This window comes from Leguminivora glycinivorella, chromosome 17 (genome assembly GCF_023078275.1).
Source record: "Leguminivora glycinivorella isolate SPB_JAAS2020 chromosome 17, LegGlyc_1.1, whole genome shotgun sequence".
NCBI lineage: Eukaryota > Metazoa > Arthropoda > Insecta > Lepidoptera > Tortricidae > Leguminivora > Leguminivora glycinivorella.
The window spans coordinates 17,317,662-17,335,333 of NC_062987.1; the positions used below are offsets into that span (position 1 = coordinate 17,317,662).

A 17,672-nucleotide genomic window follows, 5' to 3' on the forward strand; every position below is an offset into this window, starting at 1 on the left:
GATCGCTTACCATCAGGCGACCTGTCTGCTCGTTTGCCTCCTATCCCATAAAAAAGGGGAGTTACACCAGCTACAAAATGTTGTACTAAGGTGAAATTTTATCTTTGGCGAGTTTGCGGAAGAGTACTTTTCCGTTCTTGGGACCTCGCCCTATTAGCAAAACGGGCGACAGAGGGTTTTAGTGGTTTTAGCCCCATGTAACCATCTCAGGGCCATCCCCGCGTGGGTGGCATGAGTTATGCATTTACAATACAACATAGAATACGAGTAAAAGTTTATTTGGTGAAAATATACAAGTAAAAAAACAATAGCCTTTCTATATACATCTTAAACTAAAGTCACCAAAAAGGATGCCACACAGCACATGCCCATGGCTAATTAGTATTAGCCACTGCGCTGGTTTTCATGGCAACCGAGAATACAGAATATAATACCTCTGTATTGCACACACCCCACATAGTCTACAAATAATGCACAAGAATCAATTAAACAGAGGCAACAATCTTATCGCTTAAGGGCGATCGCTTCCAGACAACCTTTAAACCACATTTCCTCTCTTTAAAAGAAGGATGAAGAGTAGAGCGTACCCTAAAGGTGTAATGCCATCTAGGCCACCGTACCTTTTTCTGTATGGTACTGAGGTACGTTTTTTTCTCAGACTTTATCTGCCTATACGGAGTTATATGTCTTTGCTGAAAATGAAAATGAAATGAAAATGAAAATGAAATATTTATTTTTCTTATTACAATCTATGAACGTCAAATAAAGCTACGCCGGCTCTAACCCTACGCCTCAGCCTCGAGAAGATTTCAGTCCCCCTCAGTTGGGAGGGGGTATCTATGGGACCGGCAAGAAACTCGGCGGGCAACTTCTTTTCAAAACATTACATCTTATAACTAACATGATTAAATAACAAGATACAATTTAACATGCAAAAGTATTCATCAAAGAATATGAACAGACTAATAAAATAATTTCGAGAACACTTAACCTAATAAATACGGCTGAATACGCCTTTAATAGCACATTGCAAAAACTAGTTTTATATACAACTAGAACTTCGCCGTATCTAAAGGAAAGTACTCTGCATATTATAATATGTGATGATCTATACCTCAATATCTTAATTCTTATACATAAACCTTTAACGAAAAATAACTCAAATGAAAAATGCACTTACCTTTTGAAGACTCGCCAACCGGAAAAGGCTAAAGGAAAATAAAAGGGGAAAACAAAATATACGAAGAATAAGGAAAAAGGAGTTGAAAATCTAGAGTTAGGCACTCGTCCCACCAAAAGCAAGGAAGCGATGAACGCATTGGCGATAAAAATGAACAAAAGTTCGCTGGGCGACGTTCTTACTTTGAGATAAGTAATCTAATTTTCCCGCTCTCACGTATGAAATTCTTTATCTGTGCAATGGACTAATAAGGTGGCGCCATCTGTCATAACCTTTGAGTGCGCCTTCTCATTATTATTACATTGCGAATAATTTGAAATTGGAATGAAATCAAATTGTCGCTCCTAATTTATACAATAATCAAACAATTTAATAAAATAAAACGCAATGACAGATGTGTTTAAAAACTCACATTATTAATTACAATTAGATGTCCAGGGAGAAAATGAGAGCTATGATTGTATGAATAAGCGATTTCTGGGTGGTCTCCTCGGTCTTAAATTTAAGAATTTTAAAATGTAGGTTTATTAAGAATAGGAAGGGAAGAGTTTAACTAGGATATTTGGATACTCCTCGAAGTGTTCTGCTCCTAAATGTATGCAACTTATTTTATAATCTTATAAATATACCCTTAAATTCTCTATTCTTAAATTTAAGTATCGCTAAAATTCTGAAAAAACAGGTTAGAGTAGGTATATTAACGGGTTTGAGCTTCCTGTTTATGTTTAAAAGAGAAAGGTGTAAAGTAGGTATTTAAAAAAAACTGTGCTCGCAGTTTGAAACACCAACAAAATGGGCTGGCATTATAAGAAATCACAATTTTTCAAGTCATCGTATAAAAAATATCAACTAACCGCTCATTATGAGTACAAAGGTTCGTGCAGTTACATCGGCAGTCTTATCACGAGTTTAAGGCCTGGCATGCCGAATGCATAAACGCTCACGAAATGAAACGCTCGTAGATATCTATCTCTATCGCTCTCGCGTATTGGCGCAACAGAGCCAGACTGCATTTCTGTCGGCGTTTCGTGTCGACGATTGCCATTCGGATACGCCGGCAGTGTGACGGCTCAGCCACGACATTGGTCTAAGCGCGACAGCGGTGAGCGGCGGCCATACATTGGAACGAGACACAGCGATGGGACTTTTCATTCGCACGTATGGCTGGGCCGTGAAGCATTCGGCGGGGCGTGCAGCGAGGCGGGCGAGCGTGCGTCCAACCTATGCAGCGTCGACTAAGGACACTTGTATGAGCTTCAATAGTTTGACATGCACGCCGCACGCCCCGCCCGCAGCACGCCATATGAGCGTGCACTCTGGCCTTTCACTTACCCCCTTATTCATAAACGTACTCTGAAGTTATCAAGCCGATATAGTTCGTTGGTCCCTTTCCGACGTATTGGTGTGATAGAAAAAGACAAACGAACTTTATCGGCTTGATAACTTTAGAGTACGTTTATGAATAAGTGGGTTAGTCTTTATACCTCAGTATTGTATTAGCTAGCGAGTACGTAAGTTGAGATATACAGAGTTCCCCTTACTCATAAACATACACTTACTGATGTGGCGACGGAAAGTTTCCAAAATTCTGAAATTTTCACATAGGAAAATTTCGGTAACTTTCCATACTTTGTATGGACAATTGTATGGATGGAGACTTTCCATTTGGTAAATTTAAATTCCAATGGTTAGGAATAACAAAACACCCAAGTTACAAGTTAAGTTAGTTCAATTTATTTTTTTAGTAATCGTGAAAGTTTCGTGAATTTTTCAAGAAATTTAAGATTTTTTTGGAAAGTTTCCGCAACTTGCACATCACTACATACACTTAAGTTATCAAGCTGATAAAGTTCGTTTGTCCCTTTCTATAGTGTATTTTCTTGGGTTCAGTGAGAGCAGCCACCAGATTCCGTGCTGTGCTGCTACGCGAAAACTGTCTTAGAAGACCTTCCCTCGATTTCATATTAACCGTTTCTGTGCGGATGACACGAGAGGCGTGTCATCAAGGTTTTTTACGCGAGGCGTGTCATTTTAAAATCCACAAAAGTTGTTCGTGTCACAGCGTTAAGTTTTCGAAAATGAAAAACGCAATTAACAGGATTGTCGACATTGTTGTCTACAGAATGTGGAAAAAAAATACTGGTATGCAAGAAAAATATTTATAAACTTTTATGAATAAGGTGATTAAGCGTTAGGTAATATCCATTATAATAACTCGTAGTAAGACTACTTCGCAGCACGCCTTTTTGAACCTATTCATAAAACAAGAAGGTTGATAAATGTGGTGTTAAAACGTCAATCGACTCTCTACCCCAGTTTTCGGCCCTCACGTTTAAATGCACAATGTACTATTATTTTTCTCAAACATGCAATGAAATATTGTCTTTACGTTCCTTAAAATGGGCTGGGAAGTATCGCTTTTTGGGCGCAACAACTCGAGAGGACTGTAAAGGGATTTCATATTATTTTTCAGGCCTAGGCCTGCAAAGTAACTTTTTTTTATAAAATATTGTCCTTTATAGCATTTTTTTTTATTTCATTGTATGTTTGAGAAAAGCACTATACATGCCTCGGCGTGAAAACGGATTCCCGGCCTCGTATCCCTATCCGGCCTCGCTCGCACGCTCGCTCGGCCGTATATACCCACTTGGCCGGAAATCCTCATTTTCCCGGCCTCTGATGTAATGTACTATGACGCTAAACGCCAGATCCGAAAATTTCGGCTCAAGCCTAGACACATACACCTATGACGCAAATGGTGAGCTTTTACTGCAAGACTTGCGACCGAAGGTTAAAACAAAACTCGGCTTCGCAAGTCACGTTCGAGCCCATGCACGTCAGAACTTATTAAATACCTGAATTGTCCAGGTGTCGCCGTCGACGGATACGTCTGGGAGGACATCATTATTTGATGAGTTTGAGTGGCCAAAGTAAAAGCTTACCTTAAAATGCTGCTGCGCCGCCTGCTCCTCCGCCTCGTACTTGTGTTTGATGTTCTCTATGCGCATCTGCTTCAGGATGCCCGCCACCTCGATCCTGCAACAACACGATCATTGAACCAACGTAAGGGACCGTCCACACTCAAGAGACGCGTGCCTGAGGCGCGGAGCGTCCGCGCCACGCCGCCTGAATGTAATTTAAAAAACGTCTCCTCAGTACGTTTTGTATAGGAAATCCCCAGGCGACGCTTCGCTTGGTCCCTTGCGCGTCCTTCCTATACAAAATGTACTGAGGCACTTTTTTTTTTAATTACATTCACGTCGGCGTGGCAAACAGGTTCCGCGCCTCAGGACATGCGTCTCTTGAGTGGGGACGGTCCCTAACGTGACGTGACGTTCCAAACGTCGGGCCAAGTATAAACGTAAGTCATCATCCTCCTTGCGTTATCCCGGCATTTGCCACGGCTCATGGGAGCCTGGGGTCCGCTTAAGACAACTAATCCCAAGATTTGACGTAGGCCAATCCGAAGGGTAAACTAGACCTTATTGGAATTAGTCCGGTTACCTCAAATATTAAACGTAAGTTTAACGCAATTCAGTCCCGTTTAATTCTAAAATTACGATCATTAAAACTTGCGCATAAAATACCTTGTGCGTCTAAAACAAACTGTTTCTAACAGCCTGGGCAATGGTTCCGCCTGCTAAGCAGAAGGTCCCGCGTTCGGGGCCCGGTAATAACCGTAGCCTTTAGGGTGAAGTCACATTATCCACATTGAGCCGCATTTTGCGTATGAGAAATCGCTTGTATGTACGCTTACGAGCTGACAGCATGCGTACGCATGTTCATGCTAACGAGCGATTTCTCATACACAAAACGCGGCTGGATGCTTATAGACGTGACTTCACCCTTATTTTGACCGAGAGGAAATACAGTTACGCACGATGTGTGTGACTCGCCGTTTTTTTTAGGGTTCCGTAGTCAACTAGGAACCCTTATAGTTTCGCCATGTCTGTCTGTCCGTCCGTCCGTTGGCGGATAATCTCAGTAACCGTTAGCACTAGAAAGCTGAAATTTGGTACCAATATGTATATCAATTACGCCAACAAAGTGCAAAAATAAAAAATGGAAAAAAATGTTTTATTAGGGTACCCCCCCTACATGTAAAGTGGGGGCTGATTTTTTTTTTTATTCCAACCCCAACGTGTGATATATTGTTGGATAGGTATTTAAAAATGAATAAGGGTTTACTAAAATCGTTTTTTTTTGATAATATTAATATTTTCTTGCCGTTCCTGGAAGGAAACTATTTGGCCCAGGTATATATACTCATGGACATATCCTATTTCTCGCCCATCCACTTCTACTTTTGTTGTAAGATAAAGAAGTCGCGAGACGGACCGAAAACGCCTGGGAGGAGCTTTTGGTCCATGAAGGAGCACATGAAGGGAAACCTTCCAATATCGTTAAAAAGAAAACTCATGGACATGTGCATTCTCCCCATCCTTTCCTACGGAGCAACCACAAATTGTAAGGCGTCGCGGTAGACCTCGCCAGAGATGGCGCGACGAGCTTGACGCCTTTGATGAGGACTGGTGGGAGACTTCAGGGGATAGGGATGCGTGGAGGAATTTGAGGGAGGCCTTTGCCCAACAGTGGGACAATACGGGCTCTTAATAATTGAGTGGCGACACCGCGGACCCCTATTCCAGAGGGCACTTCCATCTAGCCCTCGCCTCTGCGCTTGCCTTAACCGGCCGGCCAGAGTGGATTCGCAAGAGCGGGACCTATGCTCCAGGTTGGAAGTGTAAAATGTCATAACGCCGGCGGCCTGCTGAACGGATCACCGGGATCTGGCTACCGCAGTCTCACCTCTCGACAACCTTTCAGCCACTCTTCAAGTGTTGCTCTGTTGTCGCACCATGCGTGCGGCCGTTTTGCAGGGCCCACTCAATGAGTTGGCGAGTCACCGCCTGTCTTTTACAATCTTGAGACTAGTTGTCATGGCAGGTGTCCGATAGTCTCCCCCCATAGACCATTATCCAGTCCATCCAACTTGCACAACAATAGCCTATGACCTTAGTTCCCATCGCAACACAAAAGTGCTGCACTGAAATAGTCTTTACACCTGGCGGGGACCATCTCCGGATGTATCATATTGTACGCTCGGGGATGGTATCCGCCAGGTGTATCCCTTGCCTTTAGATTAAAGTGTCTAAAAGGGCCTCTGTGCTGTTGGCTTCGGCCCCACACATGCCTCCCAAAAGTCCGGGACCCCATGGTCCCGAGATATGGTAAGACATACAAATAATAATAATTAATATTTTCGAAAATAATCGCTCCTAAAGGAAAAAAAGTGCGTCCCCCCCCTCTAACTTTTGAACCGTATGTTTAAAAAATATGAAAAAAATCACAAAAGTAGAACTTTATAAAGACTTTCTAGGAAAATTGTTTTGAACTTGATAGGTTCAGTAGTTTTTGAGAAAAATACGGAAAACTACGGAACCCTACACTGAGCGTGGCCCGACACGCTCTTGGCCGGTTTTTTTTTCTACTAAAAATTGCGTACAAAAGACGAACTCAATTCTATAAGGCATACTCTACATTCTCTGTGAGTCCAGTAGGCTAAGTGGATAAGTAGTAGACTAGCAGGCAGTGTAAAATGATGTCAAGTATGTACTTAGAACTAGAGATAATTTTCTCTGTGAAGTACCTAACTTTCATGTTGTCTTGCAGGCGCCGGAGAGCCCCAAGGCACTCCTGGAGCGCCCGCCTCTAATCTCGGTTAGCTGGTACTGCACAATTGCACATGTTTCATGCGTTCCTGGTACAAGCATCCAGGAGCTTCAGTTACTTTTACCAATGGTTTATATTACCTCTGTATAATAGGCTACTTGACCCTTTTTTAAAGTCTATCTTATATTATTAAGTACTGTCCAATTTTTTTTTTTTTTTTTTTAATTAGCTTCTTTTGTGTCCCACTGCTGGGCAAAGGACTCCCCTCGCTTTCTCCACTCGACCCTGACCTGGACGCATTCTACCCGAAATGGTGGGAAAATGCCAACTGTCCAATTTACCGAAAAAAAATATTACCATATTTTATTAAGACTTAAAAACAGCAAAAAACATTTTTAAAGTATACTTTCACTTAATCAGGCAAAAACAACATTAGCCATGTTAATCTATAGATTGTCTGTGCATGACGTCAATCGAATTAAACACAAAACTTTCTGACATTTAAGTATGAGGCACACAATGAGGCATAAAATTCATTATGTCAGTGATTGACTTGACATGAAGTTAAGATATGTTCTATGACGTCACTACGTGGCTGACAGCGTTTTCGGTGGCCAAAGTTTAAAAAAATATTATACACATTTTGAATCTAAATCCAATCCAAAATCTATAAATATTGGTTTTTTATGTAAAATACTAGACTCTCATGTTAACCTGCAGGAGCAGGAGAGGCCCTAGCTAGGCGCTGCGCCTGCCTCTAACCTCAGTTACTTGGTACTGTACATGTTTCATGCTCTCCTAGTACAACTAGCATTGAGGAGCTACAGTTACTAATCCAAACATTGGAAAATGCGTACCTAACTCTCATGTTGTCTTGCAGGCGCCGGAGAGGACCGAGATACTCCTGGGAGCGCCCACCCCGGACCTCGGTCAGTTGGTACTCCACATGTTTCATACGCTCCGAATACAGTTGCTCTCGTAGCACGGTGAATTGACGCTCGAGGTTAGCTGAAATAGTTGATGATTGCCGTAAGGTATAAGATGGATCGGATGAAGATCAATCAAGAGGTTCAGGTTGTCTCATAACAGTAGGCCTAGCACATAATTGTCGCGAGAGTATGTCGCCGCGAGATAGACTACCCGTCCTTATGTCATTACTCATTAATATAGTTAGAAGACGACATCTATCTCGCGCCGACATAATCTCGCGGCAATCATGTGCTAGGCCCACAGAAGGAAATTGTTCCACCAACAAAAACACAGCTCTTAATTATGAAGAAGAAGAATGAGGGCTTGGAACTGGTTTTTTTTTTCAAAAACCCTGAAGCCCAATATTTATTATTATTATATGCTCGATACATAGGACCGAGTCCTGTATTTAGATAAAAAAAACTTCATTTTATGAAGCTCCCCAATTGTTGCAGTGACATCTCAAAAGGATCTTGGCGTGACAGTTACCAACGACTTAAAATGGGGTGAGCACATAAACAATATAGTAAAAAAGGCAAACTCGTTCCTGTATGTTATAAAAAGGTCGTTTCAATGCATATCTGTGGAAGTTTTTAGGAAAATATACAAAACATATGTACGACCCTTGCTTGAGTATGCATTCCAAGTTTGGAATCCATACTTTGTCAAAGACATTGACCTTTTAGAGAGTGTGCAGCGAAGAGCCACCAAGATGCCTTTCCAGCCGAGACGCCTACCTTACGAGCAAAGGCTAAGTATACTGAAGCTACCCACGCTTAAGGACAGGAGAGCGAGAGGAGACCTTATCGAATGTTTCAAGATTGTTACCCACTGTTACAACCTCCCCGACATTCACAAAGTAGTCGCTATGAGAAGTACCAGCCGCGAGACCCGAGGTCACAGCCTAAAACTGATTCGCACTCCTACTACTACTAAAGCTGCATATCATTCCCTATCCAATCGTGTTGTAGCGGCTTGGAACAGTTTACCGGATAGTGTTGTTACTGCTCCCTCAGTGAATGTGTTTAAAAACAGACTAGACAAGTGGCTTTTAAATAATAAGATAGTGACATGACTTTGCTAACTATAAATCATGAGACACTGTGTGACATAGGCTCATCAGCTGAATAGCTGCTCGCCTATAATTGAATAATAATAATAATAATAGATTGTACCATTAAAAATAAAATAAAAAACCAAAGAACGGACATGGGCAAAAGAAAACCGGTATTTTTGTTTGAAATATGACCCATTCTGATCCTTAAGAAGAATAATACAACCGGTCTGGCCTAGCGTGTAGTGATCCTGCCTGCTAAGCCGCGGTCCCGGGTTTGAATCCCGGTAAGGTAATTTATTTGTGTGATGAGCACAAATATTTGTTCCTGAGTCATGGATGTTTTCTATGTATATGAGTATGTATTTATCTATATAAGTAAGTATATTGTCGCCTAGCACAGTTTGGGGCTAGTTTGACCAGTGTAAGGTGTCCCCAAAATACATTCCCAAATAGCCTCATTGAGCTCAAATAAAGTCTAATTATTTTTGCTTAATAAAATTACATGAACAAAGGCAAACAATCAAAAACATACATTTATGTACAATAAAAATGTTTTGTCAATAACATTAAGAAATGGGAAGCTGTATCTAGAACTTATTTTCTCAATTTAAATTTGAATTTAGAGCACAGCAAATATAACTCACTGAAAAGAAAGTTATTTTTTTACAGTTAATTAACAAAAACTCAAGCAACATAAATCTAGTTGTTGTTTTTGAATGTGCATACAAATAAAATTTGCTTGTTTCTGAAAATTTTAGTACATTTTAGTATTTTTATTTATTTTATATTTAGTATTTTTATGAGGTCAGATAGATCATTAAACTCTTTTGGGTTACTTTGTTTAGCAAGGCCCCTAAAATCTAATAATAATAATCCCAGGATTGGATGTAGACATTAGTTCTAGACACTAGGACATTCCCAAGTAAAGATTTGTCTATCTGGCAAATAATGGCAATTAAATTTAGTGAATAAGTTGCCAAAAAGTCTTTTTAAATTATAAATGGGCTTACTCTTGGCCACAGACTAGCCAAAGGCAAAGATGTAGCCTACAACGGAGTGAGCTCGCCTAGAAGATGCCTGTTCACTCTTGATTTGAGGGTTGCCGGGTTATATGAGCTCGGAAATACAGCCGCCGGCAAGGAATCATTGTTACAAGACAGATTATAACACTTACTTCTAGACCACCAGCACTTCCACTACACTATACATGTGACTGAAGAATAATAATACAAAAATATATTAACAAATATTAAACGTTTACTCATAACACTGACAGTATAGCGGAAGGTCTGGTCAAATACATCAATCGCATCATAAAAACAGTATAATTTGTAAACTCACACCTTTGACACACATAATAATTAGTCAACATCGTAAAACAAGTATCACATTCATGTAACATATATAGTTTATTGCGAAAGCTTTACTAATTCCTTAAAAACAACACTGTTTATATCATAAACATATCAGTTGTTAGTAAACATAACCTCAAAATACCAACCTAAATTGTCCAGGCACTCGTTTCTCCGGCGTTCACACTCGCTCTCATCCATCTCCGAAGAGTCATCCGAGTCAGGCTCATCTGCTTCTTCAGCGCTGGAGTCTCTGTCGGGACCCCTGGAGGATCCACCGGACCTTTCAGTCTCACCACCAGACAAATCCCCGTCCCCATCACTGTCGCCTTCCACTTTCATTGACGGCATTCTGCGCGAGTTCAATATGTTGTTGCGAGAAAAGAACAACCTTTTTTCGAAAAGTAGGACAGACTTTTCTGTGATTTGGCTGTTTTCGCTCCCTTTATGCCAAACCAAATAGCCAACTGTCTGAACTGTCAATTCAATGGGAAGCTGTCAAGCTGTCATTTTTTTTTAAAGAGCAGATAGGGTTGCCAGTAACAGAACTTATAAATGCTTAAAAAATGCATTGCAAAATGCTAATATTAAAAGTTAGTGAAAACAGTTAAGTCTGGCTCTATAAAAGGAAACCAATGCACTTTTATAGCTATCTTATATGCAATGCATTTGGTATAACATATGTATGACAACAGCATGTATAACAGCGCCATCTATTTGTAAAGCTGATAAATTAAAACATCCTTAATTTTTTTCAGTTTTTTTTACAAAGCCTAACAGAAAACGAGTGGAAAATAACAGGGGCGCACAGTCTATGTAAACCATTTCGCGTGTGGCAACGGCAACTATTGTGATAATTTTGTATGACAACAGAAAATGTTGCTATAATAAAATAAGTACATAGTTACATTTCTACTTTTTTTGCCAAGCTGTTTTTTTTACTTTTTTTTTATGACAGTCGTCATTACCATCACGCCATACACGGAGTTATAATAGTATACGTCTTTGCCACCTCTGGCTTACTTCCATGTGCCTCTTGACGGCACAGCAACTGGCCGCAGGCCTCCCGTCCTAGTAGTATCTAGTTTCCGAAAGGGCTCCTTCACCAAAATGTTCGAGGACGCTGTTCTAGACTATAACTTCAGTAAATGTAACTTCAGTATCTTACGATGTAAATAATTTGCCGTGCGTGCTGAACCATGCTTAGAATGGCCGATTTCCTGTGACGTCATAGTAACAATAAGTAACGCAGTAATACCTATCAATATTATTGATGGTATAGATGATTATCATCAATATTCCTTCACAGTGATAGGATGGGTAACCCAGAAAGATTAATCAATGAGACCAAATAAAACCAGTGTTATATCTGATATTAAATTTAATATTCTATTATTTACATTAAATTGTTCTCTATTAACATGTTATTTATAATATTTATTTATCATTTATTCAGTTGTTAATAAATTATTTACAGGACTATTTATAAATTAGATAATATCAATAAAATGAACTGACAAATCCAGGTTTTATTGACCAGATGCATGACAAAACTTGTATAATTATATACGTTCGTAAAGTAACAGCCTGTAATACCTAATATTTAATGTCAGTTGAGCCATGCACCGCGCCAATACTTCAGATACAGAAATTCGGGATATATTGATGGTCTAATTTACTTAGCACCCGTGCAGGTTACATCGGATACTTAATCTAGTATAATAACAGTGTTACAAAAACGAGTCATAAGAATGTTGCTAGTGAGATTAATAGCCTAGCTCTGCAATCGTCGGAACATCGCTGTTATTCGCATGTGATTTTTAATGCACTGAGGTGATCTTTCTAGTCGGCTAAGATCTAAAATCGCAAACAACAACGAAAATAAAAGTAGGTGCATAATAAATCTGCTTTTCTTTCTTACATTTACTTATTTTTAAGAGAGACTGACATCGCCTTGTTTTTTTGCTATAGAGCACTATATTAAACTGCTGCTATGCTGTGCCGACCCCAAGTGACTGGGATAAGGGCAAGAGACAGCACTATATATTACGATTCCTTCCTTCCTCTTCCTAACGATTAAACCCCAAGAACAACAAATCAAATGACTCATGAAAGTAGCACAAACTTAAAAACAAATACAAAGATATGAATATGCTATGTCGAACAATAAAACATATGACACAATCTCAAAATCAGCATAACGTGGAATGGTAATGGTAAAACAAGCTATACAAATATAAACGATCATATTTAATTGTGATTACTATAAAAATGAAAGGACCCTATTTCGGCCTTATATTTGGCACTAAGTTATTTGGAACGTACAATCTATCTACTAGATATATTGTAATGAAAATAATTCCAAGTTTATATCTAATTTATCGCATTTATTACCGGACATTTAGAATATTGTGTCGTAAAGTTTAAGTATTGCATTTATTCACGCCATCTAAAATAGTGATGTATAAGTACGACTATAAATGTTAAAAATTTCTGAATCGGTCAAGCGATAACACAGTAACGCAACTACCCTAGTATCTTGTAAAGAGGTAAATGCGCCTAAAAGGAATCGATAACGTAGCACGGCACTATTTTCAGAAGATTTTAATGTGGGACCATTCGTTGAAACCAAAAGATGCAGGACAATCTTATGGAAATCCGACTCTATATTTAAATAGGTACATTATTGGAGGTTGTTAGTACTTGTTAGGTATTAATACCTAATTGTGAAGATCTAGATCCTATTTATAGAATATCCAGTGATATTCAATTAGCTACACTACACAATTCTTAATGCTCGATCTCTATATGAAAGTGATTTGCACCTATTATAAATAGGTGAGAACCTAGGTGTATTCCACAGTTTCCAACTTTCCAGAATGATTATTCGGGCTATTAAAACACACATTTATATTATCTTTGTGGAATCTTTGAAAAAAAAAGTGTTTTTCTTCGAATTAAAAAAAAAGTATAATCTGAAGGGTCTGGGTCTCTGCTGGTACCACGTGGAGGCGATCAGCGGAGAAGGAGGCTGGCGCAGGTGGACTACGCTGGAAGGATTTGGAATTAGCCGCACAGGATCGTGAAAAGTGGAAGATTCTTCTTAAGAGCCCTATGTCCCTGTCCCCAGTGAGGGATAACAGGATCACATCATCATCATCATCATTATCAACCGAAAGGTCCCTTGGTGTTTTTACCATTTCTAGAAACAGTGCCAATAGACATACTTTTATTATTTGAAATAGATACTATAAAAATCAGATATGTTGTTGTACAGTAGGCATCGGTTATACGGATACAAATTATTGCTTTTCTACTCACTAACAGCAGTGTTCGGTATATTTATTGTTTTTTTAAGACTTTTTTTAAATTTTCCTACAACAATTCATTTCTTTAAGAGAAGACCCACAACTACTGGAGAAAGTTTTCAAAAACCCTATTCAAGATCTAAGGTATAAATTTGGCAATAGAGAAATAGGTATTGTATTGTATAATCTTAATGTCATTTTTAGCGGTATTATCACTAACGATTTCGATCTAATTCATTCCGATTCATTTATTGTTTTTAAGACTTGTCTGAGCAAGCCTAAGGGGATAGACACTGTCAGTCATAATGACAGATCATGTCAAACGCTTATTACTTTTTGAAGGAAAGGCGGTAATCCTAGCTTTGCGTATTAGGAGGGCTACCGCGAACCACGATTGATGTATCGCAAAACTTCGTGGTTCGAGGTAAGCACTCAGAAGTGCCATTAAAATACTGACATTTAAATACCTACACGAAGCATGAAAAATGTCATTTTAACGGATATTGTCTAACCACCTTGTATTATTCATTTTTTAACCATTTATTTTACGCGCGACGTTTTGAACATACAATTACTGAATGAATTAGTCAATAGATTAAGATACTATGCAGCTTTACATTACATCAGTATCTTTCACGAAAAACAATGATCAATTCTTTAAAAATCTATGAAATATCAACTGATAACTATCACGTGCCTTTTTATCCACTCATTAATTGATTACGTAGTTACATTTAAATGTGGAATTTAATTTCAAAATGTTGCAAAGCTGAAAGTTATCACGTGATTTTCATGGTATGGTATGGTAGTCAAATTATTTTTGGCATAGTTTTTTGTTTGACCATCATCAAGTTATTATAAACTTCATAACATTGCAAAATTATTATAACATGGTTACATATTACAGCTTACGTTTTCTCAGCACTGTTCTTTTTTTTTCGTAACAACGGAGTGTTAAAATCTAGCACGATTTTTAAAGAGGCTTTTTTAAAATGGACAAAAATACTGCAGTCTGCGTGTTATGAATAAGTTTTCTTACCCGTGAATTAAGTTTATTGAGTGAGTTATTAAAGTAGCGAATGATTATTTTTCTCCATTTATAGGATTTATTCTATTATTTTCATCAATATTTATTGACAGTGTGCATCATATTTATTCTCTGTGAATTTACTTATTTTATAAAAATGATGAATTTCAACTTAACTGGCAACACTGACTCAATTGACTTTTTGACTGGTGTTGCCAGTTTAGGTTGGTAAAACTTGAAGGTTTATAAAATTAAGGCCCATAATAAGGTGTATCGCCAACTATTTATTTTGGCTACGCCAGATGGAAGGAATGATTGTTTCGAGTGACTAAACTACATGCCCTGTTTTAAACAATAAACTACGATTCTTACAGCAAAAGGTTTCTCTCTTATTTTTGTCTACCGAAGTGAGTTATCGACTTAATACCCGCAGTCAAAACTACAAAATGCGGATTATGAAACATATTGAACAGAAAATTAATTATAATATAAGTCATATCGAAGAGTACTGAAGAACGCCACTTCGGAATTTTTTACTAAAATGTCGAAGTCCATAGTCTCTACTCTGTTGCAGTCACTTCTAGAACCCCCATTCAATATGACTTACATTTTATAATTTACTTTTACTAAAACAGATGAAAGGCAGTGGTCTAAAACTACGGTGAACATCAATTGGACAGTCATACCAAAACACCAAAAACAAAACGCATTTACATTTCAGTTTTAAACAAAGCTTTTACTTTGAATTTTAAATAATTTGTAATATATATCCAGCGAATGGTCACCCTAATCAACCACTGGCCGAGAAAGTTTAATTAAAAACTTGAATGATTTATTATAATAACCTACCTATTTCTAACAGTTTGACGCCCAAAACTCCGAACGATATTAAAATTACATAACTTTTATTGAGTAAGGCTAAGGCAGTATATTTTGTTAATATCCAAAAGAATCCGCGTCACGTATGAGAAAACCCTTATTTTATACATCACGTATGCACAAACTTAACCTAATCCGACGACAGTGAATATTATTGCCCAGTAAATTATGAATCGGAGACTATCGACTTACGAAACGCGGTCAACTATCGTCGCTGATAATAAATATGACTCTATTTCTCTCGTACATTTTATACAACTTCTACTCGTTCATAAGCATCGCACCTTAACCTACACACGACATCAAAAACAATAGAACGGAATCGTCCAAAATCGAAACCACCAAACCGTCACGAACGAAAACACAATTATAAAAAATCACGCGGGAGACAATCTCCGCCCCGAACGGGAAGCGCGACTATTACCTACTCTAACTTTACGCCCGAGCCGACTCCAGGAGTCGTGGAAGTAGACGAGCAAATGTAAAACCATTCGCTTCACGATTTCTATGACCAGGATAAATTTGAACGCGTCGGCTAGATCGGTCCTGCTAGTCTTTACTGCGCGTTCAGGTGTAGCACGGACTATGCAGTCTCGGCACGCTCCTACACTCCTGGTGTGCAGATGTGCTCCTACACTCCCGGTGTGCAGGTGTGCGCGGACGGCAGGCGAGTGCTAGGTGTGCTTGAGCCAGTGCGCCGGCACCCACTGCGGCTCGCGCTCGAGGCTGTTGATCTCGTTGAGCAGCTGCTGGTAGGCGCGCTGCGTGTCGTTGTTGATGATGATCATGTCGAACAGGTGCCCCCAGCGCAGCTCCATGTCTCGCGCCGTCGCTATTATCTCTTTTAGCTCCTCCTCCTGTCAAAAAACAGACATAGGTATTAAATATCTCACATTACAGCCGAGCTTGATAGTGATCTATAAAAAAAGAGATTTCGCTTAAAATTTTTGGAGGTCTAGAATCTTAATTGGAGACCGAGTAGTACAGTGCGTTTGGATCTTAGAGCTATTATTACGGGAATAAGCAAAGTCAGTGTCAGTTTTTCGATTACGTCGGATTTCACCCGAAAACTGTCTTTTTGAAATCTGGCGGGCTCTATTGGTCAGTTTAGTAACTTTTCTAATTTGATTTTGTATTAAACAAAAATGTTCGCAAATGATGCTCCAGTCGTCGTAGGTTCAAGCCCTATCCAAAACAATTACCTTTTCCACTTTTCATTTTTCCCTAAACTTACTTATGTACCTATTCTTCTTCTTCTGCGTATCCCTCTTGACAGAGTGGTCGTGGTCATCATGCTATTCCTGAGACACACGTTTTACAATTTTCCGCCATTCTTCTCTGACGGCTGCCCTGCGAGTGCCCACATGTACTGGGCCTTCACTTGATTTGATGTCCATCTCATAACTTTTGTATAGGTTTTGTAAAATAGGTTACCTTAAAAGCCTCTCCATTCCTGATCTTCTTCTGCCTGAGCTTCTCCAAGCTAGGCGGCGCCACGAACACCGTGTAGGGCTTGAGGTCCGAGGTCCGCAGGATCTTGAGCGATTGCGGATGTAGGTTCAATACGCAGATCTTCCCGGAGTTGACCACTTCGCGGATCGCTTCTAAGGATGTGCCTGGAATTTTGGAAATTTTGATTAGGTGCCGACAAGAAGTATTCGGGAAGCCATTCCTTTTCTTGTAGGTAACGAGAGACTTAAGATGAACTTTTGTGAAGGACCCATTAGTATATATACCTGATTGGCATTTTTTTTAAATCAACAAAACAATACTAGCACATGATCATATGCCGGTCCCCAATTTTCACATTATCCGATCCGATATCGGACGTAGGACCGATATCCCATACATGACAGGCGCCATCTTGGATTTTTCCATTGCAATCCTTCCGACATCCGATATCGGATCGGACAGTGTAAAAACGGAATTAGCCTTACCATAGTAAGCCTTTTCGTACTCTCCGTGTTCCACAAACTTCCTGTTCAGGATGTCTGCCTCGAACTGCGTGCGTGAGATGAAGTGGTAATCCTGGCCTGGCACCTCGTGGTCTTTCCGCGGCCTTGACGTGTCTGAAATGTCAGACAACATTTTTGAGAATCCAATCCAACTGGTAAAGATGAAGAGGTGGATAGGAGAGAAATGATATATGACCGTGACGTGTCATAAGTACATATTCAAGAACGATTTGTGAGAAAACATCTGACAAAAATTGAGACGTGTATGATAA

General features: G+C 39.3%; 2 protein-coding genes across 6 annotated transcripts in view; both read right to left on the reverse strand.

Moving 5' to 3' along the window:
* Positions 1 to 10,702, reverse strand: part of LOC125235620 (breast cancer metastasis-suppressor 1-like protein) — a 158,797-nt gene extending 148,095 nt beyond the window's left edge. The window contains exons 1-3 of the mRNA XM_048142218.1: positions 10,381 to 10,702; positions 7,711 to 7,861; positions 4,123 to 4,216 (exon numbers count right to left, since the gene is read on the reverse strand). Coding sequence (XP_047998175.1) covers positions 4,123 to 4,216; positions 7,711 to 7,861; positions 10,381 to 10,582 — 447 coding nt within the window. The 5' untranslated portion in view covers positions 10,583 to 10,702. The remainder of the gene's footprint in view (positions 1 to 4,122; positions 4,217 to 7,710; positions 7,862 to 10,380) is intronic.
* A 1,929-nt stretch (positions 10,703 to 12,631) lies between these two features.
* LOC125235175 (protein PALS1) overlaps positions 12,632 to 17,672 on the reverse strand; it is a 246,351-nt gene continuing 241,310 nt past the window's right edge. For all 5 annotated transcript variants that reach the window (XM_048141634.1, XM_048141633.1, XM_048141632.1 and 2 more), the window contains 3 exons: positions 17,383 to 17,514; positions 16,880 to 17,061; positions 12,632 to 16,302 (listed from right to left, as the gene is read on the reverse strand). In XM_048141634.1, coding sequence (XP_047997591.1) covers positions 16,120 to 16,302; positions 16,880 to 17,061; positions 17,383 to 17,514 — 497 coding nt within the window. In that variant the 3' untranslated portion in view covers positions 12,632 to 16,119. The remainder of the gene's footprint in view (positions 16,303 to 16,879; positions 17,062 to 17,382; positions 17,515 to 17,672) is intronic.